Source organism: Rattus rattus, chromosome 12 (assembly GCF_011064425.1).
Source record: "Rattus rattus isolate New Zealand chromosome 12, Rrattus_CSIRO_v1, whole genome shotgun sequence".
Lineage (NCBI taxonomy): Eukaryota > Metazoa > Chordata > Mammalia > Rodentia > Muridae > Rattus > Rattus rattus.
In genome coordinates, this window is record NC_046165.1 from 75,398,122 (window position 1) to 75,424,712 (window position 26,591).

At 44.7% G+C, this 26,591-nt stretch overlaps 1 protein-coding gene across 1 annotated transcript; it reads left to right on the forward strand.

Moving 5' to 3' along the window:
- Window positions 1-15,875: 15,875 nt before the first annotated feature.
- LOC116913239 (dnaJ homolog subfamily B member 6-like) lies at window positions 15,876-17,576 on the forward strand. Its single transcript, XM_032917403.1, has 3 exons — window positions 15,876-15,886; window positions 16,739-16,996; window positions 17,127-17,576. The coding sequence occupies exons 1-3, from the start codon at window positions 15,876-15,878 to the stop codon at window positions 17,416-17,418; spliced, it is 561 nt and encodes a 186-aa protein (XP_032773294.1). The 3' UTR covers window positions 17,419-17,576.
- Window positions 17,577-26,591: the final 9,015 nt, after the last annotated feature.

A 26,591-nucleotide genomic window follows, 5' to 3' on the forward strand; every position in this document is an offset into this window, starting at 1 on the left:
CTCTCTCTCTCTCTCTCTCTCTCTCTGTGTGTGTGTGTGTGTGTGTGTGTGTGTGTGTGTGTACCATGGTGCTCATGGTGAGGTCAGACGACTCTTTTGGGGGCTTGGTCTTCTTTCTTGCTCTGTTCTTCCCTTCTGCCTTGACTTGGATCCTCAGACTGTGTGGCAAGTGCCCTACCCACAAGCCACCTCACCAGTCTCATACTCAGCGCTATTGCGAAGACTAAAGTGAAGGCAAGAATGTAGGGCTTGGTGCAGCTGCTGTCTCCAAGCAGTCGATATCCAGTATCAGTGCTCTAGTGCTTTAAAGCTTTCATTTTAAGGAAGGTTCCCAGAGCAGAACCTGTTTTAATGGAACAAGTACATTAAATGCCAACTATGTGCTTTTTGGTGTTGCATGATGCTCCAGGGGAATCCCAGCAACTAAGATGACTTCTATGAGGAAGGGTGTGTCCAAAGCCTTCACATGGTTTTAGGGTCATAAAATCAACCTCAGGAATTACATTCCTCTTTCCAGTAAACGTGAAACAAAATATAAGGCATCTGAAGAACTACTGGGATGGACTGAAGTCTCTGGCCAAGGGAAAAGTAGTCCAGAGTAACCCAGGCAGAGGCTGTTACCTCACCTTCCCAAGGGCAGAAAGGGGCTAAGAGTATCCTCTGTCATGGCCAGGAAGAGGGGAAACGTGCCCCCTCTATGACTGAGTCTTTGAACTCTTTGGATGTAGGATTTTTTGATGAGTCATTTATGTCTCTCTTCCTAAAGAGTTTTACTAGGCCAACTCTGATAGTTTTTCCATCTGCAATTCTAGGATTCTATAAATTTTGAAGCCCATGGTAAATCATCTAAGAGCCAATAGTATCTAACAGAAAAAAAAGAAATTAAAACTCTTGTGCCTGGCTCTAAAACTGCTTTTGCCAATGAGAGGATGTTGTGACCTGAATCACAATGTTGTTTTGGGGGTTGACTTTATGAAAATCCTCAGAAACTTTGAAATTTCCATAACATTCTTTCCCTTGACTTTGAACATCCATTTGAAGTCCCTTTTATAACCTGGAACTAATGGAATCTAGCCATGAAGTGTCTTCCACGTGTGATTTTGAGGAATCACAGTCATACCCAGACAATATGGAAATGAATATCCTCCTGACCATTCAGGATCCAGAGTTCTATGTCCACTGGCGTCTCTCCTGACCCTGTGAGCCCAGAGCTCTGACAAGAACCAGCTACAGACACTTGACTGTGAGGTGTGTCCCAGGGGGGAAGTCCATGCAGTTCTGTGTGTGCTCACTTCAGGACACTCGAGAGCTGCCTCGTCAAGAAATTCAGCAGAGCCATTTGTTCTCAGATCAGCTCTCGTGTGCCCCTTAGGGCTCAGCGTACAGCCTCCTCTACCACTTCCTCCCAATTTCCACCAGAAGTCTCTCACAGCCTGACCCTGGGCTTTCAACCTTAGAGGATTGTGCTCTATCATATCGAAAAGTGCACTCGACTCGTTTCAGCCATGTTCCCAGGAGTTTGAGTGCGGTTAGAAAGATTAAAGAACAGTTTGTGTTGGGGTTTGCGGCTTTGGTCATAGCGTGCCTTTCTGCCTCTCAAGCTGCCCACTTCAATTAAAATTAATCAGCGCCTCCCAGGCCGTACGGAGAGCGGCTTGTCCTCCATCCATCACTGCCCGGCTTATCTAGTTCCGGGTCAGTATTTCCTGATTACGGTCTGTGGCCCCGTCTTGCTGCCAGCTGTTGCTCCCGGCCATTCATCACGCAACAATTTTTGCTGTTAGCAAAATGACGTTGGCACATGACCAGTCTTGCCAAGTGTCCCAGAGAGGAATGCCAATGGGGCTGCTTGCATGCCAGGCTGCTGCCCAGGCTTCATAAGCGACCTTAAGTGTCATGCGTGAAGGCTGGTGGTAAAAATAATCTGTGCTGAAGTTACATGCAGTACTCAAGTGGGCTCTTTCTCTGGGAAGTAGGAGGAATCTTCGATTCCTAATGGGAGCCGCGGTGTGACGATCCAGAGTCACAGGCCAGGAGCTGCTGCAAACTTGAGAAATTACTGTAGCTTTGATCAGCTTTTAAATCTGTAAGTCATTGAGGACTGTTTGAGTTTAAAAGTCAAGCAATTAAAATGCCTACTGTTTCTCTGCTCTCTGTTTACTATGCTTGGGCCGAACCCTCTGGTCATTTATTCATTCTTCAATCAATATTTACTGAGTGTTCCAGGCACTGTAGACAGGGATCTATTTTCTTTACAGTAAGTCATTTAGAAACCCCTTTGCCCTCAGGGCTGGGTTGCTATGGAAACCTATTGGCAACCTTCCCTCCCCCCATCCCCCCGCCCCCAGAAAAGAACCCATGGACCTGTGTATGGTCCCTAGACAGTATTTTTGACATCTTTCTCCCAGGGTGGCCTAGAAAAGAACCGAGATGTAGGAGACGCCCTGTCACGTGACCAGAGGTTTGCCTTCTCCTCCAATCCCCGTTTCCCTGATGCTTAGTTTTGAGTACTCCAGGGGAAGAGAGGAGGTTAGAAGGAGGAGGGAAAGGAAGCCAGAAAGAAAAGTATAGTGACCTAGTCATGGCCGAGCTTCACTTTCTAGTCAATGTGGCAAAATGAAGGTTCAAAATAGAATTGAATTGACTTCGAGAAAAATGACTAGGGTAAGACATGTAAAAATACTGATTGATTGACAGTTTTTGACTTGTAACTGTATCAGTTTCTGGGTTCCACCTACAAACCGAGCAATGTTCCTTGCTATCCCCTATCCCAACTCACAGGAGAAAAAAGAAATCACAATTGTCTCATTTTCCTTGGATGTCTTATTGTCTTAGAAAAGATCACTCAAGAAATCATCAAAGAAAAGAAAACTCTTCATCCAGAGAATCTAACTTTTAAATTAGAAATGTGAAAAATATAGACGTATCAGGAGATTTGTTTGGTAAGAGGGAGGGAGGGGGTTGGGGATTTAGCTCAGGGGTAGAGGGCTTGCCTAACCCTGGGTTCGGGCCCCAACTCAAAAAAAAAAAAAAAAAAAAAAAAAAAAAAAAAAAGAGGGAGGGAGAGATTATAAACGTAACAAAACCAGGAAGGGATGGGGCATGCCTTTAATCCCAGCATTTAGGAGGCAGAGGCTGGAGGGTCTCTGTGAGTTCAAGGCCAGCTGGTCTACATAGTGAGTTCCAGGACAGGTAGGGCTAAACAGAGAAACCCCATCCCACAAAAACAAAAATCAGTAACAACAAACAAAAGGAAAAAGGAAAGATGTAACAAGGGGGCATATGAAAAATACATGTATTTATTAAATTTGTGAAATAATAAATCAATCAAAATTTGAAAAGCGAGGGGTTGGGGATTTAGCTCAGTGGTAGAGCGCTTGCCTAGCAAGCGCAAGGCCCTGGGTTCGGTCCCCAGCTCCGGAAAAAAAAAAAAAAAATTTGAAAAGCGAAAATGAACCCTGGCTACTTCTGAGGCAGGATTTATGTGTCAGAGCAGGGACACACCAGAAGGCTACTTTATATAAGCTCCCAATTAAGATGCATTGCTCTTATCCATTTTCTACGTAGATCTTACTAATACTCCTTCACAAAATATGTTTATTTAAAACCCCACAGGGGCTGGAGAGATGACTCAGCGGTTAAGAGTACTGATTGTTCTTCCATAGGTCCTGAATTCAATTCCCAGCAACCACATGGTGGCTCACAACTATCTGTCATGGGATCTGATGCCCTCTTCTGGTGTGTCTGAAGAGAGCAACAGTGTATTCATCTAACTAAAATAAATAAATCTTAAAAAAACAAAAACAAAAACAAATATTTGGGGTCTCTAGAATGTGCCAAGGGTCAAAGTAAATGATAGACTATATATTCCATTAAATTTTCCTTTTTGGGCTGGAGAGATGTTTCAGCGGTTAAGAACACTGCTCTTCCAGAGGTCCTAAGTTCAATTCCCAGAAACCACATGGTGGCTCACAACCATCTGTAATGAGATCTGATGCCCTCCTCTGGTGTGTCTGAGGACAGCTACAGTGTACTTATATATAATAAATAAATATAATCTTTAAATTTTTTTCTTTTTGTAGATTTTTTGGCATATCTTCATCTATTTGGATCCAGAGCATTAAATACAGTATCCCCTGCTCCCCCCAACACTCCCATCCCCACCCCCACCCCCAGCTCCACCCCTGGACAGGGTTTCTCTGTTTGGCCCCAGCTCTCTCAGAACTTGTAGGCCAGGCTGGCCTCAAACTCAGAAATCTGTCTACTTCTACCTCCCAAGTGCTGAAATGAAAGGCATGTGTCACTATGCCCAGTTTTATACATTTTAAAATATATATATTTCTGCTTTGTTTGCATGTGGGTCTATACACCACATATACACCTGGCATCCCCAGAGGCCAGCAGAGGACATGGGATCCTCTGGAACTGAAGCTTTCCATGGTTGTGATCTACCATGTGGGTGCTCAAATTCCAATCTGAGTCCTCTGGAAGAGCACTTAGTGCTCTCAACTGCTGACCCATCTTTCCAGCTCCTTAGATTGTACATTCTTAAAGGGTGATGCTCTATGAAACCAGGAGTATAGATATTCCCTCTAAAATGTCAAATGTAAATTGCAGAGTTTTAAAACAAGATATGTTCTAGCAAATTCTCCACCTGGGATTTTTCAATATAGGTGAGCATTTATGGGCAAGGCTGGTCGTCAGGCCCTTACCATGGATGATTCAAGAAAATTATTTTCCAGAGATGGGCAGAGAAGAAGACAAGTCAGTACCCAGGGCTTCTGCCAACAGCAACAGAGTGGTCACAACCCTTCCTTTGGTGCAAAAGAAAAGTATTTCACGGTCTTAGTGTGAGGCCCAGTGGTGGAACGCTTAAGTAGTGATGTGACGCCTGGATTCCATCTTTAGTATAGACAAAAAAACCATGACAGGACAAGAGCTGGTTCTGAGAACTAGGAAAAGAAGACTTTGCTGAGGAGGTCACCTTGAGAACAGGACCATGGCCTGTAAGGCTCAAAGTGAGTCTTAACTACTGGGAGATCCCCCAAACGAGACATGGGAATGGAGTTCGATGCAAACGCAAGAGGTTTATTTTCCAGCTCATTGGGGTCGACCTTCAATCAACCCCTCATGGCGAGTGACTAGAAGGTGACCCCAAATGGCTATAACAAGCAGTTTTTATACTTTTTAGGGGTATAGGTTACATCAGCAAGGTTACAGTTTAAACTTATTGGCCTTTGAAATTACTGTCTAGCAAGCATATGACATGCATTCAAACTCTATCTGGGACCAGAGGGTCAGGTGACTATCAGTACATTCTGCAGTTTTTCAAGAATGTCCCTGCTCCTCCCAAGAACTGTGAGTGGAGAATGGAACTTGGCCTAGCCTTTGCCCGAGGTGGGAAGCTGGTACTTGACCTAATCTTGACCTGAGGCAGTGGTTGTAAAGCTGGCCAAAACCCCTAGGGTCCTTCACAGGAACCTCATAACCTATCTACTTTCTACCAGGCCAAGCTTCTTAATAGCTCTTACACTTCAGTAAGAATTAAGGTCCTTCAGCCAACATTGAGAGATCTAATGAGGGCAGAGGGACTAGAACTTTGGCCTGATCCCAGTCCTTCTCTGTCACCTGCTGCCTGGGACCAACCAGAAGCCAGGGGTCAAAACAAAACAAAACAACAACAAAAAAGATGAACATGATTCTGGTCCCCAAGGAATAGAGATGAGGGTACATTGTGGATATTCGAGAGTCAATAATTGCTTTTAAAAGATGTTTATTGCAGTACTATTTATAAAACCATAATATCGGAGTGAACTTAAAAGTCCCAAACCACGGTGAAATTTTAATAATGTAAAGAATTCGGGCTGGAGAGATGGCTCAGCGGTTAGGAGCACCCGACTGCTCTTCCAGAGGTCATGAGTTCAATTCCCAGCAACCACATGGTGGCTCACAACCATCTGTAATGAGATCCGATGCCCTCTTCTGGTGCATCTGAAGACAGCTACAGTGTACTTGTATATAATAAATAAATAAATCTTTAAAAAAAAAAAAAGAATTCAACATACGTGAGTCCAGTGAAATGCTGTGCAGCCATTGCAAACAATGACGCAGGAAAGCTCACAAAATCTGCATGAATCCACTTCTCTGTCTTTTAAAAAGTATGTATGCATAGATATGTGGTCTGCCTACAAGGGAGGGGGAGACAGACACATAGAATATAATCATTTTATATCTAATATAATAATATTAAATGTAACATTTAAAAAATTATTATAAAAGTAAACGACAAAACCCAGAGAGCTTTTTTTTTTTTTTTTTTTTTTGGTTCTTTTTTTTGAGCTGGGGACTGAACCCAGGGCCTTATGCTTCCCTAGGTAAGCGCTCTACCACTGAGCTAAATCCCCAGCCCCCAGAGAGCTCTTAAGTAAGAAGAGTGCTGAGGAGTTTTCAGACTGGCAGGTAGCTGGAATGGCCACAGTCTCCTCACGTCTGATGAAGAAGAGCCAGGGAAGAACGTTGCAGGGTATTTCATCACAGCGTGACCCCAGTGCATGTGCTGGTGAGGAGGGTGTGGCTCCCAGGACCTTACCCTGCGTGGCTGTGGGAACCTGCCTTCAGGCTGCTGTGCAGGATCTCCCTGCAGTCAGCGTGCTTTGGAAGCCAATGGAGCCCGGCTGACTAGTCAGGGTGCTGTGGAAGCAGCTGGTGGCAGGAACCTGCAAAGGCACGCCATAGGAAACCCTGCTGCCGACAGCGTCATGCCAGAGCTCTAGTCTGCCAAGAGAAACACCAGGGCCCAGCTCCAGTTTTGAAGAGGTAGAAATGAAATTGGGTACAGAAAGGCAATGAATTATTGATAAATGATCTATATCTAATGTCTCGAGCACGGTCTAGGAATATTCGTGTATGGTTTTAGAAAGTGGTATTTTCTTACTCTGGCATTAGTTTGCAGCATAATTGCTATGCTAACGTTTTTACATGATTAAAGCCATTACGAGCTGACATCTTGATTGTCAAACATTACATATGCAGCTTATTGGACTTGGCTCATTACTTATTTCTTTCTGTTAAAACCTCTTCCTTTTTACCATTATGAACAGTGTTGTGGCGAGCATCTTTAAATAATTCTTTCTTTCTTTCTTTTTTTAAAGATTTATTTATTTATTTATTTATATGTAAGTACACTATAGCTGTCTTCAGACACACCAGAAGAGGGCATCAGATCCCATTACAGATGGTTGTGAGCCACCATGTGGTTGCTGGGAATTGAACTCAGGACCTCTGGAAGAGCAGTCGGTGCTCTTAACCTCAGAGCCATATTTCCAGCCCCCTTCTTTCCTTTTTCTAAAGTTTTTTTTTTAATTTATTCAATGTATATCTGCATGTACACCTCTTTTTTTTTTTTTTTTTTTTCTTTTTTTCAGAGCAGGCTGGCCTCAAACTCATTAGCCTCCCAAGTGCTGGGATTAAATGCATGCACCACCATGCTCAGCTTAAATAATCATTTTCTCATACTAAATTACAGGATATTGGATTGCTGGATCGATGGTTCTGTTAAATTGTTAAGGCTACATGCTTTGTGAATTATTTAGTAGCTTTATGTTCCTAAGAAAAACATTTGACACGCCCACCCTTGTACCCCCACCTCCACATCAACACGTACAATCTGGTGCACACACACACACAAACGTATTTTTGCTTTGTGCACTTTCAACAGTGCAGGAAAACTGAACAATGCACTTAAAAATGCATGTACTGTGGGCTTCTGATCTGGTGTCCGAGTTAAACAAGGTCAGGTGTTATAACGCTTTCAGGAAGAATTTCTCTGAAAGGCAGGTAGCTGGGCCAGGAAACTGCCTACAAAAGCTACTATCTGCCCATAGCAGCTCTTCTCTAAAACAGCATGTAGGATTTGGGGATTGGTGAGCTCTTCTGTTTTCAGAACAGTTTTAGGCTTACAGAAAATTTATGTCAGAGTCCAGACTTCGCATGTTCCTCCTGTCCCCACATCCACAACCTTCCTCACCAGCATCTATATGCACTTCCTAGTGCCTTTCTTAAAGCTCCCTACCTGGCTTTGGATTCTAAGCTGTTTAAAAAAGAGAACAGTGACCTGAACGTGGGTAAACATGTACGCGTTTACTCCCTCTGCTCCGGCATCCTCAGGATGTGAGCCTCTGCTTCAAATTCCTATTGTCCTGACTTCCCTGCAGTGACGGGCTTTAACCTGCAACGGAACATCAGAATAAAGCTTTTCTCCCCTAATTAGTTTTTGTCGGGCATTGTTTTACCACAGCAATAGCAAATCAAATTAAGACAGGATGAAATTCCTTGGTGAGATGGCTAAGACCTAAGGTAAGAAACAAACGCACCTACAAAGAAGAAACAAAGACATCCTGGCTACCCTCGCTATCACAAAGTACTCCAGTTGAAATAGCGTGGGAGATCAGGGATTAGACCAGCCTTAAACTGCATCAGAGGAGGATGTGTGCCGGGGAGAAAGCAGCACGAGGCAGACCATAGGACCTGACATCATCTGTGATTTCAAGTGCCCCTCTCGGGTCCCGAATTGTCTCCCTCTCTGCACTTCTAAGCAAATGCACTGTTACTGTTATTATTTTTGAAAAGACTCTTGACTTTTCAAATGTTGTCACCAGTTAAGACTAAGGAAAAGCAGGGCTAGGGAGCTTGCTCCAGGGAGGAAGCATTTCCACACAAACGTGAGGGCCGGAGCTCAGGCCTCCAGCACCTGCATAGAGCGGGCAAGCAGCCTGCCAATAATCCCAGTGCTCAGGAAATGGAGAGAGGGGGTCCTTGAGGTAAGCTAGCTAAGGCTTGCCCATTGGCAAGCTCCAGGTTCAGTAAACAGACCTGTGCTCCGTAAATAAAGTGGAGAGCAATTGAGGAAGATACTTATGTTCATCAGGGCTTTCTAGAGTAGTAGAACACACACACACACACACACATTGCATACAATACCATTTTATAAATATGTAGAACATATATAATAAGCATTATATAGTTCTTCCTTCAATGTCTTTTATGTAGGCCTGCCAGCAGAAGGTGTGGTCCAGATAAAAGAGCTCAAATGATCTTGATCAAAGGAGATCATCCTCCCTGAAAGATTCAGATAAGAAGCAGGTCTTCCCACTTAAAGTATTAATCAAGAAAAAACTCCTCACGGGTGTGGCCAGCCATCTGGGTTTTCAGATGTATTCAAGATGACCACCAAGAGTCATCAAGATGTTCAACCTCTGCCCTCCACACGCACATGCATACCCACACGCACACGTGCCCACATGCATGTGGAGATGTGTAAAGGAACGCCATACAGGTACACACATTTAAAGGAGAAGAAAAATAATATGGCACATGCCCAGCTAATGAAGGAGACCCAGTCTACCAGAAAAAGAAAAATGACCGTAGGCCCGTGCATAGCAACGTTGTGGAACACAGGTTGAGTTTGCTCAAGGCTTTGGGTTTGATCCCTCAGAACTACACACACACACACACACACACACACACACACACACACACACAAAGACAAAAGGGTGCTCTTTACCTTGTGAAGTCCCTAGAAGAAGAGCAAGATATTTGTTTACATTGTGAACCTCGAGACCGGGAACTGGAAAAACCTTTTCTTGCTGTGGTGTGGCTCAGGCCTAGCACTCAACTTTAACCCAAGAGCTTTCTGTAACGAGGATTAAATGAAGTCAACCCTAGGTCAAGAGGCGGAGCAAGCAACCAGTGGACAGGGAGTGAGCAGAAGAAAACCCAGGACAGAGACAGGAGAGGTTTTTGAGTTGAAGGATACTTAAGACAGCATGGAGAAGGAGAGGAGCTTTTTCCCTCTAGGACTCCAATGGAGTAAGAAGATCATTTGGGTACTTTCTTCGCCTCTGTGAGCTAACAAGCTTTTACCACAGCATCTGGCTCCTGAGTCTTATTTGGTAAAATCAAATGGCTGGGATTTTTATCTTCGGCTTTTTTTTTTTTTTTTTCGGAGCTGAGGACCGAACCCAGGGCCTTGCACTTGCTAGGCAAGCGCTCTACCACTGAGCTAAATCCCCAACCCCTGTGATTGGGGAATCTTTGGTTCCGTTCATAACCATTTATTGTGCACCTCTGTGTGGGAGCTAACATCCTTCCGACATTAGATAAAAGCATTAAAATGTCCAGACCCCCAGCTCCCAGTATATCAAGGGCAAGGAATGTCATCACATAGCATCAGAGACCTATCACAGAGGCTTTCCTGATTGGTGTGACCATCTGCTTGAGGTATTTTTAAAGTGCCTTGGTTTATGACCTTGTTTTAGTAGGATAACACCTCATGAAATGTTACCACATCGGTGATAGAATTTGGGCCAAGCTAGACCTACGTTCTCAGGGCCATAGTACTTGTTAAGGTACATCGTGTGAAGCTGTGTCTCTGTATATTCGATTGTTAATTCTATACTGGCAGAGAGCTAGATGCTGGCAGGACCTTGATATTGTTACTTTTATGGGCCATCACCGGTCTCATATTTTGTAAATATTTGTTGTCCTTCACCTGCCTAAGACAATCTAGAACTGTACCTGATTGGCTGTAATGAAGATCCAAGGACCAATAGTTGGGCAGGAAATGGAGGGTAGATCTTTGGGCAGCGAGAGGGACGCTGGGAGAAAAGGCAGACACGGGAGATTTGCAAGGGACACGGAGGCGAACCTGAGGGAAACGGAGAAGCAGAGAGGCAGAGCCGGCCACGTGACGGCACGCCATGCCAGGATTAGTCGGGTTAAGTTTAGAGCAGTCAGAAGAACGTCCAGCAAAAGGCCTAAGCTTTAAAATATTAAAAGCCTCTGTGTCGTTTTTAATATTGCTGGCAAGTCTTAGAAAGCTCCATTATAGGAGCGCTTAGGCTTCAGAGTAGACTACTTCTGACTGCCTTCGAGGGGAGAGCTAAGCTCTTTGTCAGCAACCTTCACTTACCTGGAGTGCATCCTCTGGGGGTGCTGATCTAAGTCTTCTCTCTGAATAATTGCTCTAGTGTTTCTTGCAAAGTGGTTCTCTGAGTGTCACCTTCCACCCTCCTTTCTTAAAAATTATTTATTTTTACTTACATGAGTACACTGTAGCTGTCTTCAGACACACCAGGAGAGGGCATCAGATCTCATTACAGATGGTTGTGAGCCACCATGTGTGGTTGCTGGGAATTGAACTCAGAACCTCTGGAAGAATGGTCAGTACTCTTAACCACTGAGCTATCATCTCTCTAGCCCCTCTACCCACCGTTTAAGGCATAACCACACTAAATAGTTCTGGCTTTCCTGAAACTCACTATATAGGCCAGGCTGGCCTTGAACTCATAGAGATCTGCTTGCCCCTACCTCATAAGTGCAGGGGGATTGAGGCATGCACAATGACAATTGGCTGCACTTCCCTTCTTGGTGTCCTCTGAGCTTCCTAGGTCTGTGGTTTGTGGTTTTGATATTAATTTGGAGTTACTACTACTATTAACCCTTCTTCCCTCCTCCCTTCTGATATTTCCATTGTGCGTCTGTCCTGTCTTCTGTCGTTGTCTGTCCCACAGCTGTTATTCTTCTCCCCTTTCTGAGTCTTTTTTTCCTCTCTATTCTTTCCGTTTTACAAGTTTCTGATGTGTGTCCATGTATGCGTGTGCAAATGTGCGCGAGTGCATGTATGTGTTTGCAAGGGTGTGTGTGTGTGTGTGTAATGATGGTGTGTGGGTGGAGACTAGAGGTCCTTTTTGGGTCCACTTTATCCATTGAGCCGGGGCATCTCATTGAGCCTGGAGCTCTCTGGTTTGGCCGGATTGCCGACCAGTAAGCTTCAGGCTCTACCTGTCTCTGCCCCTAAGCACAAGGTTACAGGTGCATACCACTTGGGACGAGGCCGGGGATACAAATCCAAGACCCCATGCTTGCACAGCAGACACATTTCACTCACTGAGCCACCTCCCCAGCCTCAATTTTACAAACTTTTACTGTCTTAGCCTCAATCTCAGAAACTCTTCCTCTGCATTTCCCACCAGTGAAACCAGTGAGCCCATAAGAGACAGTTTTCACTTCTGTGACCACAGGGGTTTTTTTCCCCCTCTTCCGTGGTCCATTTTTATTCTCTTAGAGTTTCCATCTCTTTAAATACATTCGTCATCTGTTCTTGCAAGATGTCTACATTTACCATTAAAGTCCTTAGCATATTAATCATAGTTTTAAAAATTCCTAGGTTCATAATTCCAACATTCTTGCCATTCTCTGACCCCTGGTTCAGACTTATTCTGCCTTCAAACCGCGCTTCTTTGGGTGTGGCTTATAAGCCTTCGTAGACAGGTGAACCTGACCTGGCAAGGACCTGCTAAACACAGGCCATTAGTGACGTAATGGGGCAGGGACGGGAATGCTCCAAGGTCCAAGAGGTTTCCTGTTAATCTGTGCCCTTAGACGGTGACGTTTACCTGTCTTTTCATTTTTTCCCCTTTTTTATAGGGCAGGGGTACGGCTGGGTGGTTCACCCAGGAAAGCCGGACTCGAGGGTCTCCTGAAGGAGGCTGCGCTTAGAAGAAATCCTCTGACACACTCCTTTCCCTGTGATTGCTGTCAAGGTTCCTGGAGGAGAGGTCCTACGGAGCTGTCTCTGTGACTGCTGTTCCCCAACATTAGGTCTCAAAGATCTCACCCTGAACATCTGTTAGCTCACCCATCCCCCATTTGCTGCCCGGGGCTTGCTTCCTCACGGTCTGCCCTGGTGAGCTGATTCTGGCACGTCTGGCTGGCTGGCTTTCCCGTGTCGAAGATAGCTCTGCTTTACAACCTCATTCTCTAAGTGGATCTAAGACGAGGTGTTGGGTTTTCATTTGGTCAGGTAGAACAGAGCAGTGGCTTCGAAGTTCCTTACTTGCCAGACAAAAACCCAGAAGCCCTAAGGTTGACGTCTGGTCTAGGCTCCGCCCCACGGTTACCTAGCAACAGCCTTATCACATAAAAGGGGCTGCTTGCCCCCTCCTCCCTCTCTTCTCTTCTTCTCTTGCTCCCTCACCCTCTTCCCCGGATCTCCCCATTTCCCTACCCCCTCCCTCTCTCAGAGGGAAGGGACGCCTCAGCATGGGACCACAGAGGCACTCCCTTCCCCCATACCATACCGGCTTTTAAAATTGTGTTTGTTACCTCCTGACTACAAGATAACTGGTGCCACCTCGAACATCACCTCCACGGACGTGGCAGGAAGAGGAGAGGGAAGCAATACCTGCCTGTTTCTTTGTTAGGAAAACAGAAAGTCTTACTCAGGTCGGCTTGATCTGGTCCGGGCTTGTGTGCCTCGGCTATTCTGAACTGAGAGGAACAAGCCTGAGCGTGAGAATGAGAGGGAGGAGAGGGTGGAGCAAGCGGCAGGCTTTGGCAATCCAACATGACTGGGAGATATTTGAAAAAAAATGTCATTATTCTTCCTACACAGACAAGACTCAGGTTTCCTCTAAGCCTGTGAGCTTAAGGCAACTCAGCTGGCCCTTGAGTGGTCAGAAAGACGTGTGTGTGTGTGTGTGTGTGTGTGTGTGTGTGTGTGTGTGTGTGTGTGTGTGTGTGTGTGTGTGTTGGGGTGGAAGTGGTGGAGTCCTAGGCCCTTTCCTCCTTTTGTTTGGTACAAGGTCTCCTGTTGGAACTTTGCCAAGGAGGTAAGGCTCAATGTCCCTCTAAGTCTCCACCCACTCCCGTACATAACCCTGGACAGCGTTACAGGCGAGCATTGTGGTGTCTGACTCTTTACGTGGATTCTGGGGAGCCGAACTCATGTCCTCTCATTTAGAAGGCAAACACTTTACCAATTAAGCTATCCTTTTGCTTTAAAAAAAAATTTTTAAGACAATTTTTTCATTATTATTTCTATGTGTATGTGTTTTGCCTGCATGTGTATTTATCTGTGCACCATGTCCATTTCTGGTACCTCGGAGGACAAAAGAGGGCATTGGATCCCCAGGAACTGGAGTTAGACAGTTGTGAACTGTCAGATAAGTGCTGAGAATCAATCAACGTTGTGTCTTCTGGAAGAACGACCACCCCCAAAAGACAATTTTTAACGATATAATTAAAATTTTCCACAGGATAAATCAGGATTATTTTAAGTCCTCTTCTCCAATATTTCCCTCTTTGCAAACCTTTTAATTATCTCTGATTCTCCTATATGAACTCCATGGCCACTAAGTGGTTTTTCTCTGGCAACCCTTCCAGGCCCCTAGAGTCCTCATTAAATTCTCACCGATCACTGTTCCTCCCTTACTGTAAGAGGTAAATAAAGGCTTTCTTCAATCAGTAATTAGACTCCTGTCTGCCTGATGGCAAAGTGAACTTCTTCAAGGTCAAGGCCTTGCCTTACCTGCTTAACACTGACCTAGACTCTCACATAATGTTTGTTCAATGAACAGATAAGTGTATACCCTTTCCAATCACCACCACAACACTTGAAGATATGGGTTATAGTATATTTATGCACCAAGGAGCATCAGAAAACAGAACCCACTCAGAATCCCCACCCCCACCCCACGGGAGAGGTTTATTTGGGGTTGGGGGAGGACAAAGGGGGCGATGAAGAAGAAAAAGAGAACTTTTTTAAAAAGATTTATTTCTTTTTTTTAATATTTATTTATTTTATGTATATTAGTACACTGTAGCTGTCTTCAGACACACCAGAAGAGGGCATTAGATCCTATTACAGATGGTTGTGAGCCACCATGTGGTTGCTGGGAATAGAACTCAGGACCTCTGGAAGAGCAGCCAGTGCTCTTAACTGCTGAGCCATCTCTCCAACCCACTCATAATTTTTAAAAAGCAGAGAGAACTTTATACAGTGAGTTTATGGTGACAGAGAGAGACTGTGAGAACTTCGTGATATCTTGGGCATTGGAAACACTGGTCCTCTTGGGAGCTGTACTGGCTAATTTTGTGTATTAACTTGACAAAAGCTGGAGTTATCACAGAGAAGGAGCCTCAGTTGTGGAAATGCCTTCATGAGACCCAGCTGTAAGGCATTTTCTCAACTAGTGATGAAGGTGAGAGGACCCAGCCCATTGTGGGTGGTGCCATCCCTGGGCTAGTGATCTTGGGTTCTATAAGAAACAGTAAGCAACATCCCTTCATGGCCTCTGCATCAGCTCCTGCTTCCTGACCTGCTTGAGTTCCAGTCCTGACTTCCCTTGGTGATGAACAGCAATGCAGAAGTAAGTTGAATAAACTCTTTCCTCCCCAACCTGCATGATGTTTGTGCAGGAACAGAAACCCTGACTTAGACAAATTGGTACCAGAAGTGGGGTATTCCTGTGACAACCTGACCTTGTTTTGGGGAGGACTGTGGAAGGACTTTGGAACTTTGAGCGAGAAGAGCCATCGGGATGTTAAGAGTTCTGCGGGATGCTCTGTAGGAGCTTGGAAGATAATGTTGAAAACAGTGCAGAAGATGGAAGCCTGGCTTGTGAAATTTCAGAGGGAAGATCAAAGACTCTTGTCAGGGCTGTTGCTATTTTGATAGTGAAGATTCTGTGGTTTTGGTTAGCTGGGGCTGAAGAACCAGCTGTTATTAACAAGATACCAGAACTACTAAAGCAAACCTTTGAGTTACTAGGGCTATTGATGCTGGTCAGTTGGAGCTAAGAAATTAGCAGTGATTAAGAAGAGACCAGCATCATTGAGGTGAAATCTTCTGGGAAGTATTTTCCGAGAGCACAAAGAGGCTGTATTCCAGAGATAGCCAAGGTTGTAACTTGGGATAGTGATCTTGGGTTTTATAAGAAAGCCAGTAAGTAACATCCCTCCATGGCCTCTGCATCAGCTCCTGCTTCCTGACCTGCTTGAGTTCCAGTTCTGACTTCCTTTGGTGATGAACAACGATGTGGAGAGTGTAAGCTGAATAAACCCTTTCCTCCCCAACTTGCTTCTTGGTCATGATGTTTGTGCAGGAATAGAAACCCTGACTAAGACAGGAGCCTCAGGTTGGAGGAACAGTAAGAACCTATATTTGCATAGCCTCCAAGGCCACAATGTGTAGGACAGGAGTCCAAGTGCAGTGTGGCTCATTTGAGTCCTTCATTTGGTTAGGATAAACTTAAGTCCTTCAGTCTGGTACAGCCAAACTCAAGTCAGGAGGGTTCCATTTCTTTCTGGAGGCTAGAAGAAGGAACCTGCTCCCAGCTCATGCACACTGTTGGAAGAATTCAGCCGCCACCCAGGCTCCAGGTGAGGGCTCTGTCTTCTTGCTGAGTGTCCATCAAGAATGATTTGTCTAGAGATGGCCTGTAGGGTTTGCTTCACCAAGCCAGCCAGAGATCTCAAGCTTCTGATCTCTTCACCTTCCATTCCAAGACAGTTCTCCACTTAGAAGGCTCAAGCAGTTACAGTAGGCTCACCTGCATAGCCCAAGATCATCTCCTCAACTCAAGTTACCTGAGTTGAGTCTGCAAAACACAAAGTCGCTCTCACCTTTATGTCTCACAAGGTATAGAGATGTTATTCACAAATGTTCTGTCTTTCTTAGAGGGTGGATCTTAGTAACCGTTTTCTACAATGTAGCCTGCTTCTCACTGACAACCCTTCACATTTACCCCAGGCAATTCAACTTTAAAACGGATCACTCAAATGGCACCCGACAAAAATCCCTGAAAATAAAGAAAACTGGAGTGGTTCTTATTCTTGTCCTAATCTAGAAGATTCTGAGGCTAATCTAAGGAAGTGTTATCGGATGCTCAAAAGTTAGGACATCTATTGACAAATATGGCAAAGAAGGATTAAGTGGCGGTGGTGGAGGAGGTGGGAGTCATTGTGACAGTCCATTTGAGTTTGGCTTCACACTCCGGAACCCAGATGGTGTCTTCAGGGGATTTTTTGGTGGAAGGGACCCATTTTCATCTGACTTCTTTGAAGGCCCATTTGATGACTTTTTTGGAAACCGAAGGGGTCCCCGAGGAAGTAGAAGCCGAGGTGCTGGCTCCTTTTCCTCGGTCTTCAGTGGATTTTGGAAGCAGATTTCCTGCCTTTTTTTTTTTTTTTTTTTTTTTTTTTTTTTTTCATTTGACTTCGAGCTGAGGACCGAACCCAGGGCCTTGTGCTTGCTAGGCAAGTGCTTTTTCTACCACTGAGCTAAATCCTCAACCCCGATTTCCTGCTTTTGATACAGGCTTTACTCCACTCGGGTCACTAGGTCATGGGGGTCTCACTTTATTTTCTTCAGTGTCATTTGGTGGAAGTGGAATGGGCAACTTCAAATCAATATCAACTTCAACTAAACTAGTTAATGGCAAAAACAAAACAAAAAAAATCACTACAAAGAGAATTGTGGAGAACGGTCAGGAAAGAGTAGAAGTTGAAGAAGACGGACAGTTAAAGTCCCTGACAATAAATGGTAAGGAACCCCCGCTACCCTTGGATAACAAGTAATTCAACGCACATATGTAACAGAAATGTTAAACCATAGCAAGCACCATTTGAGGAATAACAGGAACTTTTTTTTTTTTAAGATTTCAAACGAACTCGACTTTCTGTATAACCGTACCTAATCTAAAGTATTTATAATATAGCTCATCGGAGCCCTCATTTGTCAGAATTTTGAGTTTGTTGTTGGGACCACAAAATAGGACCTTTCTTTTTCTTTTTTCTTTTCTTTCCTTTCTTTTTTTGTCTTTAAAATTGTTGTGATCTCTGTACGCACTTTGCTTTAAACAGAACGTGATCTGAGGTGAGCCCTGTGACTCCTGAGTAGCGCTAGGAGGAGATTGTCTTTAACACCAGCATGGATCTGCTTCCCACTGTGTTGAATTGTGAGTAGCGTCAGCCTGCTGTGAGGTTAACATTGCCAGATGAATGTCTACAGAAATATTTCAACTTTATTTTCAGTATTTAGTGATGTAAGCTATTACTGCATCAATGGTAATACATTTCTGCTTTAGTGTAAATTAAGGATGATTTCTAGTTGTGCACGGATGCTGGCAACCTCGTCAGTTTGATTATTGTTTAAATATGTAATGTTAAGCTTAGGTTTAAAAAAAAAGCTGGTAATTTGGGTTTTTGTCATTTGCTTTAAAAAAAAATAAATGCGAATGTGTTTGGTGCATTCTTTCATGAAAAAAAAATGATTTACTTTTTATTTTCTGTACATTGGTGTTTTGCCTGCATGTATGTTGTGTGAGGGTGTCAGGTCCCCCAGAACTGGAGTAATAGATAATTGTGAGCTGGCATGTAGATGCTGGGAATTGAACCTGGGTCCTCTGGAAGAGCAGCCAGCGCTCTTCTTTTTTCTTTTCTTTCTTTTTTTTTTTTCCAGAGCTGGGGACCGAACCCAGGGCCTTGAGCTCGCTAGGCAAGTGCTCTACCACTAAGCTAAATCCCCAACCCTGCAGCCAGTGCTCTTAACTGAGGAGCTCTCTCTCTAGCCCTTTTCTCTGCCTCTTGACAACAATGATGCATATTGCTCTCCTGTACCACAGCCTACTTGCTACAAATATAACCATGAGCCCCAAATAAACCTTTGCTCCCATTAAAGTGTTACAATCATAAGAAAAGAACAAATTATAAATTATAAGTTACAAATGTAACCATGAGCCCAAATAAATCTTTCCTCCCATCCCTCTCTGACTGAGAGATGGCTCAGTGGTTAAGATCACTGACTGCTCTTCCAGAGGTCCTGAGTTCAAGTCCCAGCAACTATAAGGTGGCTTACAACCATCTGTAGTGAGATCTTTTCTGGTGTGTTTGAAGACAGTGACAGTGTACTCATATATATTATATCTTTAAAGTGTTTCTACTTTATTTTGTTATAGTCACAAGAAAGAACGAATACAGACATTCTCTGAGTTCCTCCACTCTTGGTTTATATATGTTGCCGGCCACCAAAGAGTTAACTTCTCCAAAGGAAAGAGACAATTTCTGCCTGATGTCTGTGCAGAAAATCAGTGCTTTTCAGAACAGGACTTGTTTTATACCTTTAGCAGGTCCATCATCATGCTATTAAATATTAAGTATTTTTAAATTCTATTTCTAAGTGCACACATGGGAAAAATGTGCCCGCTTTGACGTCCAGTTTTATTGTCTTGAACAGATAAAGTGTATAAGCCATTACCAGAACTGAGAATCAGCATGGTCTGCCATCGGTGATCAAGCCCAACTTCTGGCATCCACCAAAGTGTTTTTCTAGCCCTATAGTTCTGCCTTCTTTAAAATGCCATGTAAAGCCAGGCGCAGTGGTGCTTGCCTTTAATTCTAGCACTCAGGAGGTAACGAGAGGCCAAACCTACTCCATCTTGGGATCTGCCTCCATCTAAAAGAGAGAGAAAAAAAAAAGCCTGAGAACTTGGCCCGCTGCTGAACCCAAGCTGTACCCACAAACCGGGAAGGACCCCATGGCTTGTCCTTGGCCAGAGTTACTCCCTAGCTACTTCCTAGCAACAGTTGATCAGAGATTAATCTGATTGTTTCAGATGTACTTTCAGGCCTTTCATAATTGTACACGGTCTTGCTTCACAGCACCCACCTGTCGGCTTACAATAGACATTCAGTTAGATGCTTGCCAAGCTGGGCTCCCCTCACTTCTATTTTCTATAAAACTTTGTCCCAATAATAGTTTGGGGCTGCTTCACCAAATCATCTGTGGGTTGGTGTTGGATAAGCCCAAACTCAAGTTTATAATAAAGAGATCCTAGGGGTTGGGGATTTAGCTCAGTGGTAGAGCGCTTGCCTAGCAAGCGCAAGGCCCTGGGTTTAGTCCCCAGCTCCGAAAAAAAGAAGAAGAAGAAGAAGAAGAAGAAGAAGAAGAAGAAGAAGAAGAAGAAGAAGAAGAAGAAGAAGAAGAAGAAGAAGAAGAAGAAGAGGAGAAAAAAAAAAGAGACCCTAATGTGATTACATTGGAAACGGTTCCTTGGTGGTCTTTTGGGGTTCACAAATGATTCCTGGCTCAACAGAAGAGGCAAGCAGATCTCTGCGTTTGAAAGACCAGCCTGGTCTATACAGTGAGTTCCAGGACAGCCAGGGCTACATTGAGAAACCTTGCTTCAAAATACCAAAGTAAATAAATAAAATAAAATAAAAAAATGCCATGTAGGGCTGGAGAGATGGCTCAGCAGTTAAGAGCATGGACTGCTCTTCCAGAGGTCCTGAGTTCAATTCCCAGCAACCACATGGTGGCTCACAACCATCTGTAATGGGATCTGATGCCCTTTTCTGGTGTGTCTGAAGACAGCTACACTGTACTTGTATATGATAAATAAATAAATCTTTAAAAAAAATGCCATGTAAATGAAACTGTATAATATGCCCTGTCCAGTTTGGTTTCTTCCACTGAACGGGGATGCATCTGAGACTTCTCTAAAGTCTTGTGTATATTGTTATTCATTCCTTCTGATTCCCAAGTATTATTCTACTGTGTGGGATAGTAAGTTTTTATGGTTTCTGTCACAAATTGCTACAATTTAGTGGCTTAAAGCAACAGAAAAGTATTCTCTCACAGTTCTCGAGGCCACAAATTTAAAATCATTATTAATAGACCCCAAACAAGGCCTCTAGAGCTTTTAGAGATGAATCTGTCCGTGCTTCTATCAGCTTCTGGTGGCTGCTAGCATCTCTTGCTATGGCCTTGTCACTGCAGTGCCTGCCCCAGTAGTCAGTGCCTCCTCCTCTCTCCGGTCTCTCTGTCTTTCTTTATAAAGATACCCATGTGTCTTCCATCTCAGGAACCCTAATCATGTCGGCAGTCTATTTGACTTTTCCTTTGTAATAAGAAAGCACTCCCAGGTACTCGCTCATAGTTGTCTGGGGCCATTACTCAGCCCTAATCTGGACACACCACGTGATTGTTCACAGATCCATCCACCCCTTGAAGGACATTTTGATGTTCTATTTTGGGATCCTTAAATTCAAACTGCTAGAGGCTGGCAAGATGTCTGTGATGGTTTGAATGCAAATCGCTGGCTGCTGGAGACAGTGCCCTGTCGGCCGGTGAAGTATCCCAAGATGGCTGGGTGTAAACACGCTCTAGAGACCATTGATTGGGTATCTTTTGTGGAGATCATAACCCCAAACCAGAAGACAATTGGAAACACCCCAAAGTCCTGGAATGAGACCCCCCACACACACACACCAGGTTGGTTAGTCTGTCTGAGAAATCACCAGTGATGGACGCCGAGGAGAAGGAAGAGGGGAAGAACTGTGCCCAGTTCGTGTCTGGATCTCAGGTCAGGATCCAGGAGTATGAGAAGGAGGAAATAAAGAGCATATGACTTGAATGAGATCTTCCCCGAAACCAAGCTAGACAAGAAGAAGTACCTGTTCTGGTCCTACCACCCCACCGAGAACCTATGAAGGAGCCCAGGAGGAAGCCCCGGGATGACATGAAATAAAACATTTACATAGAAAAAAGGAAGGAAGGAAGGAAGGAAGGGGAAGGAAGAAAGAAAGAAGAGAAGGAGAGAGAGAGAGAGAGAGAGAGAGAGAGAGAGAAGAAAGAAAGACAATCTCCATAGGCTCATAGGCAGTGTCACTCTTGGGAGGCGTGGCCTTGTTGGAGGAGGTGTGGTATTGTTGGAGGAGGTGTGGTATTGTTGGAGGAGGTGTGGCCTTGTTGGAGGAGGTGTGGCCTTGTTGGAGGAGGCGTGGCCTTGTTGGAGGAGGCGTGGCCTTGTTGGAGGAGGTGTGGCCTTGTTGGAGGAGGTGTGGCTTTGTTGGAGGAGGTGTGGCCTTGTTGGAGGAAAGGTGTCACTGGGCGTGGGCTTTGAGGTTTCAGATGCTTGACCCAGACCCAGCGTCTCTCTCTTATTGCTGCCTGTCAATACATAGGTAGAACTCTCCGCCACCTCTCCAGCACTGTCTGCCTGCATGCTGCTGTGCTTCCTGCCAAGATGAACTTCCAGCCCTAATTAAGTGTTTTCCTTTATAAGAGTTGCTGTGGGCATGGCGTCTCTTCACAGCAGTAGAAACTCTAACTAAGACAGTGACTCAGCAGCAGGTAACAGATGCTTCCACTAAGCCGGAGGACCTGATTTGGGCTCCCAGTGGGCCAACAGTAGGAGAGAACTGACCCCTGCAAATTGATGACCAAAAACACACTGTGGTACACACAAACAAATAAATGTAAGTTTAAAAAGAAAAAAGAGGGTTGGGGATTTAGCTCAGCAGTAGAGCGCTTGCCTAGCAAGTGCAAGGCCCTGGGTTCGGTCCCCAGTTCCAAAAAAAAAAAAAAAAAAAAGAAAAAAAAGATAATAGCCAGACTTTATTTAAAGTGTGACTCCATTCTCCATGCCCTGAAATCAGCACTGTGAGTGTGTTCCTCCCCAACTTTACCGCCCACCAGCTGTGAGGTTATTTCTCCAATGTCAGTCCCCCTGTGGGTATGAGGCAATGGCCTTCCTTAGTGATACTTCTTAGCTCCTGATGACCAGTCAAGCTGGCCCTTTTGTCCATGTGTTGAAATCTTACTGTTGCATCGTTCCACCCTCTTTCTGGGTCATGCTAGCTCACTCCTTTAATCATATCTCTTGGGAGGCAGAGGTGGGCAGATCTCAGAGTTCAAAGTCAACCTGGTCTACAGAAAGAGTTCTAGGACAAGCAGAGTTACATTGTGAGACCCTGTCTTTAAAAACTAAAAAATAAGTGCTTGCCTAGCAAGCGCAAGGCCCTGGGTTCGGTCCCCAGCTCTGAAAAAAAAAAAAAAAAACCTAAAAAATAGGGGTTGGAGAGATGCCTCAGCAGTTAAGAGCACTGACTGCTCTTCCAGAGGTCCTGAGTCCAATTCTCAGCAACCACATGGTGGTTCACAACCATCTGTAATGGGATCCGATGCCCTCTTCTGGTGTGTCTGAAAATGGCTACAGTGTACTTATATAAATATAATAATAAATTAAAATCTTTTTTAAAAAAATAAATAAATAATTCTAAAAAAGGAGGGAAGAAAAAAAAGAAAAACCAAAAAATAAAATAATGATAAAAAGAAAGAGAAATAATGAGCTACTTACTAGATGAAAAATCTCAGAATTATTAGCACAACATTAAAATCATCATTGAACAACTTTCATTAAGAGGAAATTCTACCTATCAAAATGAGCCAACAGAATATTCATTAAATAGTCTCACTATGCATGGTTAGTACCAAGTGATTGGTGAAATTGGTTTTTCTTTTTTTTTTAAGATTAATTTATGTAGGAGTACACCAGCTATCTTCAGACACACCAGAAGAGGGCATTGGATGCCCATTACAGATGATTGTGAGTCACCATGTGGTTGCTGGGAATTGAACTCAGTACCTTGGGAAGAACAGTCAGTGCTCTTAAAAACTGAGCCATCACTCCAGTCTGAAGTTGGTTTTTCCTTTTTTTTTTTTTTCGCTGAAATACTTTTAATTTCCAGACAAAATAACGGGAGTCCTGAGAGGCAAACAGTTGCTTCCAGTTATCAAGAGATACATCAAAAGAGAAGGCACGGGAGCCTGAGACAGGGGTAACAACGTGAGTTTCAGGCTGGCCTAACAAATGGGATCCTGTTTTTAAAAAAGCAAAAACCATAAAACCTAATTTCCATTCCAATTCCGGGCTAGCATCCACTGCCTGGGCCTCGTCCAAGTAATACCTTCTTGGTTTCTCTGCGGACCCAAAGAGACGGTCCACGGCGAGGTGGTGGACCGAGTGCAAGCACCCTTGGTTGCATGTAGGAAACTCTGCAGAGCATTCCTGGAGGCACCGGATGGCGCAAACGCTCCTGCAGCCCACCGAATCCCGTTGGCTTGGTGACTTCAAGAGGACAAGAAGGAGCCTCGGGAGCAGCGATGGCTCTATAGTTGCAAGACAAGCCGCCGACTCACGTGATCGAAGTTGGTTTTTCTTAAGTATGTCTCTATGTTTCTTTTCCAGAAGAAATGTGTAAAGCGCCCTTTCTTGCAGAGGGCACAAAGTCCTCAGGCATGGGGGTAAGCACTAAAGAAACTTTTTTAAAATTTATTTATTTAATGTATATGAGTACACAGACAGACCAGAGGAGGGCATCAGATTCCATTACAGATGGTTATGAGCCACCATGTGGTTGCTGGGAATTGAACTCAGGACCTCTGGAAGAGCAGTCAGTGTTCTTAACCACTGAGCCATCTCTCCAGCCCAGAAGCCAGGAATGTTAAACACAGGGGTTCTCTCTTCAAAGTAAGAGATGTATATCTGTTTTCCACCTGGTAGGCTGGGTATGGATATGGTTAGTAGCCTGGTGTGGTGACCTCTGTGGGGCCAGGCCACACCTGGCCTCCCCGGACTCCTACAAATAGGACCAGAGGTGGTTAACAGCCTGGTGACCTTTGTGCTGTGTGTATGACCAAGACCACCCCAGATCCTTCCCCAGGGGCTTAAAACAAAAACATGTAGCACGTGAGTGTAGTTACCTAAGGAGGCCAGAAGAGAGCATCAGATCCCCTGGTGCTTCAGTGATGTGGCAGTTGTGAGGGGCCTGGTGTGGTATTGGAAACTGAGCTAGGGTCCCTCTGCAAGTGCAGCAAATGCTCTTAATGGCTGAGCCATCTCTCCAGACCCAGGATTAGTATGTTACTTACACATGATACACCTTGTATAGTTCCTCTTCTGTTAAAAAACATCTTAATTGTTGCACAAAAGTATCCCTTTGCATTTAGCCCTAAAAGTAAGACTTACATAGCCAGTGACTAAGTTTATATTTCTATCCCACGACTTTGAACCTCTGGCTTGAACGTGCGTATTGGACATTTCTCCCTGGAAGAACCTCAAGCCAAATGTGTCTGAAACTGATCTCTGTGCACCACACCCGTCAAACCTGTTATTTTTCCTACATTCCTTTTCACTGGGCTTGGCCCCACCACCCCCACAGTAATGCAAGAAGCTGGGTTCCACTCATCCACTCCTTCCCATGACTCAGCAATCACCTGCTTCCTTTATCTCCTGGTTCCTCCATCCAGATGTCCCTGCCTCAGCCCATGCTCGTGACCCCTCTTCCTGACCTCCCAGTGGCCCCCAGCTCCCTCTCTCTGGGCTACACTGCAGTCAGATACATCTTTGCTGATGCAAGAGAACACGTCCTTCCAAGTGTTCACTTTTTTAAAAGAATGTTTTATTGATCCTTTGTGAATTTCCCATCAAGTACTCCAATCCGACTCCTCTCCCCATCCCTTGGAATCCTCCCTCTCCCACAGAAGGAAATAAAAAATTAAAAAACAAAAAGAAAAAGAAAAAAAAATCCCATCGTGGAAGCTGTAGTTTGTCAGCAGTGCCCCACAGTATACCCTTTTGTCCACACATCTTTACTTGCAAATGTTTATTGTAGTGAGTCATTGGTCTGGTTCGAGGCCTCTGGCTTCTGCTACACTCTCCAATACTGGATCCTCACTGGGGCTCCTCTCAGACATCCTGTTGTTGCCCTGTGTCATGGAGATCCTGCAGCTTTGGATCTGTAGGCCTGGCCCTTTCACACACTCCAGCAGCTCATAGATGGGTAGATGTTAGGTAGGCCATGTCCTGGATTTATCTGTCCTATCTATCATGTCCTGGCCCTGAGTTGTTCAGCCCGCCAGCTCTCCCACACCCACAGCACCAGGGCAAGCCCTCCAGCCAGGCCCCAGCCAGCTCATCCAATGCTGTAGCTGGGGTGGACCAGCCCTCTGGCTGGCTCATCTTCACCTTTGCCCCCAGGGCCAGCTCTACTGTTCGGTCTAGTCAAGGTGCACTCTCCAGAGTGCTGCAGCCAGTGAGAGGCGGGAGCAGCTCTTCTGTGAGGAGTGGAGCAGCTCTGCACAGCCCTCGGACATCAGCATAGTCCCAGCCCAGGGATGTCCCCATGGCCTTCGGTTGGCAATATGAGCTAAAGACAGAGACCCCTGCTACTGCCTGGCCACAGACTCCAACTTGGCCCTGGACTTCACCACAGCCGCAGGCCACAGGGAAGGTTAGTAACCTCAGGCTGTTCCTCACCACCCTGTGTCTCCAGTGCTGCCGCTCTTTTTAATGCTCTCGCCTCCTCTTCTCTTTCTTCCCTATCTCTCCACCACATTCTTGCCCGTCATGGTGGCTCCCACTGTGGGTGGACCTCTGGGGGTCTTCCCGGCACTCCCAAAGTTTCATTTTTTAAGACTATTGTTGAGGGGTCGGGGATTTGGCTCAGTGGTAGAGCGCTTGCCCAGCAAGCGCAAGGCCCTGGGTTCGGTCCCCAGCTCCGAAAAAAAGAAACACACACACACACACACACAAAAGACTACTGTTGAAATGCATTAAAAATAATATACAGTTGAATATAGAGAATAATGAAGACTTTGTTTTCATTGAGTAAACACTTAACATTGTCATATGTGTGATTTTAACTTAAGGAACTGTTCATTTGTATACCAGTATATATATATATATTCCCACTATATTATTCACACATGCGCACACACATGCACACACACACATGCAATGCACACACACACACACACACACACACACACACACACACACACTACCTTGACTAGCCCATCCTTGTCCTCAGTCTTTCTTTCCTCCAGGGTACTTTCATGAAATGACTATTATCCATTTTATAGACGTGTTCTATATCCATGTTATAGTCATTCGTAAACAAAAGAAAAA

What these genes read in the sequence shown, in the direction of transcription:
- LOC116913239 (XM_032917403.1), top strand. An exon ending in TCCTCGGTCTTCAGTGGATT is followed by an intron (nt 16,997 to 17,126) that starts TTGGAAGCAGAT and finishes CACTGAGCTAAA; the next exon opens with TCCTCAACCCCGATTTCCTG.